This window comes from Camelina sativa, chromosome 20 (genome assembly GCF_030686135.1).
Source record: "Camelina sativa cultivar CO46 ecotype springtype chromosome 20, ASM3068613v1".
In the NCBI taxonomy this organism is placed as follows: Eukaryota; Viridiplantae; Streptophyta; class Magnoliopsida; order Brassicales; family Brassicaceae; genus Camelina; species Camelina sativa.
Window position 1 is genome coordinate 16,787,513 of NC_141899.1, and position 4,457 is coordinate 16,791,969.

Genomic DNA, 4,457 nt, shown 5'->3' on the forward strand with positions numbered 1-4,457 from the left:
TTTATTTTTTCTTTGAATATAATCTAATATTAAATTCAAAAAAAAAAAACAATCTAATATCTTGCTTTCTAAGTTATCTCCAAACATAAATCACATATTTTTATTAGCCCTAGTCCCTAGAAAAGAGAAATGATCTCAAACTACAAAATGTTGGAAAAAAATAACTACCTAGGAGACATTGAAGAATAACTACAAGTAGCATGCGACCGAGAGGAGGAACGATAACTTTGAGAGGTTGTGATGGTGTTAATAGTCAAAGAACTAAGCTGATTATTAAACTCTCTCCTCATCGCTTTATACACATCCTCCAATCCTTCCTCTATAAGTTCTAGAACTGTCTGCGGCATCGGAGGCAAATTAATCTCGTCCGACGTACCTTCTAGAAGCTTCACTACCTCTCCCATCGATGGCCTCACTGATACTTCGTCTTGTATGCACCAGAAAGCCACTTTAAGAGCTTTAACTACTTCTTCTTCCTCTGCTACTCCTTGTAGCCTCCTATCCACAGCTTTCAAAGCTGTCCCGTTCGTTAGTTCCTATACATTCAAAAGATAGTTAGGTTTCTAATCAAATATGCTCCTAGCGCCTAGACTATTGGAACCCTTTCTAAGTATTTTATAAAATTACCTTGTAGGCCCATCCAGGGTAAAAGAAATCCTCAGCATCGAAGGACATATCAAGATTTCTTCTACCACCTACGATCTCAAGAAGAAGCATTCCATAGCTATACACATCTGCCTTCACCGTGATCGGACGGTTACTCACCCATTCTGGTGCTAGATACCCTCTTGTACCTCTAATCATTGTAACAACATGTGAATGCTCTCTCCCCATCATCTTGGCCAGTCCAAAATCTGATACCTTTGGACAAAAATTCTCATCCAACAAGATGTTTTCAGGTTTAATGTCGCAATGGATAATCCTGTTCCGACATTGCTCATGAAAATACGCGATCCCTTGCGCAGTTGCAACCGCTATCGCAAAACGTGTACGCCAATCAAGTAGCCTGGCTGTTTGTCCTGAAGAGAATATCCATTTGTCTAACGACCCATTTATCATGAACTCATAAACTAGAAGCCTGTAGAGTTCCCCCCAAAACAGATTCTCAAATCTTTTTGCGTAAAAAACAGAGTAAAATTTATTTGTAATGTTATAAGGTTAATGTTTTTAGCTTACCGGTGTGAGTCTTCCGAGCAGTAACCACACAAGCGAACAAGGTTCATGTGATGCATTGAACCAATGGTATTGACTTCAGTAATGAACTCTCTCTCGCCATGAGATAATGCTCTGTCTAATCTCTTCACCGCAACTAGCGTTTCACTTGCTACTGTTCCTTTGTATACTGTCCCAAACCCACCTAACCACATCATAAAACCAGTAATATAAGATTTCGAATACTTTAAAACTTTTTTTTAAATACATATAAAGATTCTTGATTCTGACCTGATCCAAGAAGTTGGGAGAAACTATTAGTACAGTTCTGGAGATCGCGGTAAGTAAAACTCACAGGAGAGTCACAAAGGATAAGCGAGTTCTTTGCCGCTCTCTTTAGTGTTCTCTTCCTGTCTATATTATAGTATAATAACATCCCAAGTAAAGCCACAAGCACAAGCATCCCCAACACTATAGGAATCACCAGAACCTTTTGTCTTAGTCCATGGCTCTTACCCGATTTAGAAGAATCATTATGGTTTGAGTTTGAGGGGTAAGATTCATTAGCTCTAGTCTTCACGAAAAGGGTCGAGACAGGATCTCGAAAGCCGCCAAGATTCAGACTCTTTAGAATCCAACAGTAAGGCTTCTCTTCATCTAAACCGTAAACTGAAGCCACACACTTGCAATCTGACAAACACATCTCACCGCATCTGCTCACATTGCTGATATCGCTGATATTCTCGATAACAGAACGTTCCGAGAAGTAGTAGTTGGTCTCTTGGACCGTGGAGATCTTGTAGGTACCGTTACGATTGATGTTTCTCTCACATTCTTGAACCAAAGATGAGTTGTCTGAACAGAGTTTAGCGTTGTCTTGATCAGGGAGCTTAACCGAACCGGGCAAACATAAACACTCGGCATTTTTCTTGGTTCGGTCCAAATTGCATACTCCGTTACCGCAAATCCCAGCTATATCACACGGGTTTGATACAGCTGCCCAATCAGGTACCCATTGGCTTGAACCGTTCAGGTCGTTGTCCCATCGGTACAACCGGAGATTACCGTTATTCTCTAATACCAATCTCCGCAAAACCGATTTTTTTGATAACCGGCCGGAGCTACTATTATTGTTATAATTCCGGTTTTCGTCTACCGGGTTCTTGTAGACGAACACTGCTCCCGTTGAGGATTCTCCATAAACGATCTTGAAGCTTCCGGTATCATCAAGAACCGCAGTAACATCTCCGGTGACATTGGAAATCTCTGGTCCGGACCAGTAGGAGTAGTTTGCGTGAGGGTCAAGATTGATGTTGTAGGTTAGGCCAAGGCTAAGCGAAGTGTGTTGCTGCAGCATTTTCAGGGAGTAATGGCCGTGGCGCGATGGTGAAGGGTTAGAGGTTAGTTCTAAAGAAACGGTTAAGGGTTGGTTTGGGAGGAGAGTGTCGGACGGTTGCGAAAAGCTCTGCCATTTAGCTGGACCGGCGGTAACTTCGGTTCCAAGGAGAAGGAAGTTTCCGGATTCGGACATAACCGCTGCTTCAACGCCGTGGTTTGAGGTGTTTGAAGCCCATACAACGGTGTTTTGGTCGGAGAGTACGAGGTTCCCGGTCGCTTCTAGCTCCAACACGGCTTCTTTTGTGACTGGGGAGTTTCTATATTTTAGATATTTGGATTTTTGAGTGAAAAATTTCTGATCATAGGCAAATCTAATGTTCGTTTTTAATCAAATATTTATATGTATACTACTAATTATATAGATTATTGCAATAACTAAATATTAAAGGATTATATATGTGTACCTATTGGGAGACCAAACGATGGTTGGATCACCAGGAAGTTGTACGAACCAAATGCTGAGTAAGAACCGATCTGTTGGTTTAAACCGAGTGAACCCAATCGCAAAAGTACCGTTAGCGGAAACCCATGCCCGATTCGGTTCAGTAGCTTTTAACTTTGAACCCAAACCTATGTGCTGTTCGGTGGCCAAACCAACTTGAACTACCGAGCTTACTAAGTAGAAGCAAAAGAATGAGAATGAGATACTAAAAGAAGGAAAATAAAATTGAAATGAAGACATAGTGAGAATCTTGTAACAAAAGAGAAGAGTCTAAAAAATCGTTATAACATATGCTTTAGTATTCTTTATATATCACCCAACTTTACAATTTGAACGCATTTAGAAAGATGGCTCGGTGGGAGAACCTTGAAGAATGAGAATGTGGCACGTGTCTTTGTGGTTGAGCTAAATTTTTGACAAAAGGTCAATATTTCGTAAATGGTCGGTTCTGAATAATTGACAATGTTGGGGATATTGGATATGGCGGCACCTGTTTTGTACCTTTTGATTTAATTAATAAATCTTTTAAATAGTATGAAACTAGAATTAATTAAAAGAAATGACATGAACAGTAAAAAAATTTAGTTAAACTGCCACTTTGTTCATTTCTTTTCCACAATGCCACAATTCTCACGTAAAAAAACATAAACGCCCTTCGATGAACACTATACTGCTGATAGACAAGATACGGATGATGGACAAGATGCGAATGATAGATAAGATGCGGATGATGGAAAAGATGTGGATGATTGACAAGATGCTGATGATAGACAAGATGCAGATGATAGACAAGATGAAATGATTGACAAGATGCCGATGATGGACAAGATGCAGATGATAGACAAGATACAGATGATAGACAAGATGTGGATGATAGACAAGATGCAAATGATGGACAAAATGAGGATGATGGACAAGATGATATGGAGAAAGATGCCGGCGAGAAACTCAATCCTCCACCCTCATCCACATCATCCTCTTTTAGTCCACCATCCTCGACATACTCTTTTGGTCCACCATCCTCGACATACTCTTTTGGTCCACCATCCTCTATGTTATCACTTTTTTCATCATCCACATGTTCTTTTGGTCCATAATCCTCCACATCTTCTTTTGGTCCACCATCCTACATGTTATCACTTTGTCCATCATCCTCCACGTCATTTTTTTCTTCATCGTCTTCTCATCTTTCTCCCAATCATCTTGTCCATCATTTTCTGTATCAGCTTGTCTATCATCTGCTTCTTGTCCATCAAAAACATCTTGTCCATCATAGGTATCTTGTCCATCATTTTATCCACCATCTTGTCCATCGTCCGTACCTTTCCCTCCAAAACCATGAAAGAGACACAACTTTCCCGCTTCTTTGCTTCATTATTATCAGGAGGGCAAAATCGTCTTTTGACATTATACCATAAAGTTGGTTTGTGGCATTTTCTTTAAGGTTTTGAGAATGTGGCATTGG

The 4,457-nt window shown here is 40.2% G+C and overlaps 1 protein-coding gene across 2 annotated transcripts; it reads right to left on the bottom strand.

The window, feature by feature from the left end:
- Positions 1-3,272, bottom strand: LOC147919024 (G-type lectin S-receptor-like serine/threonine-protein kinase At5g24080). 2 transcript variants are annotated; one of them, XM_087504425.1, is made up of 5 exons: positions 2,955-3,272; positions 1,444-2,796; positions 1,177-1,357; positions 628-1,078; positions 1-536 (listed from the first exon to the last, which is right to left on the bottom strand). In XM_087504425.1, the coding sequence occupies exons 2-5, from the start codon at positions 2,681-2,683 to the stop codon at positions 165-167; spliced, it is 2,244 nt and encodes a 747-aa protein (XP_087360551.1). In that variant the 5' UTR covers positions 2,684-2,796; positions 2,955-3,272; the 3' UTR covers positions 1-164. The 2 variants fall into 2 exon arrangements, with proteins under 2 accessions (XP_087360551.1, XP_087360550.1); XM_087504424.1 differs by having other exon boundaries at positions 1,444-2,807.
- Between the last annotated feature and the right edge of the window lie 1,185 nt (positions 3,273-4,457).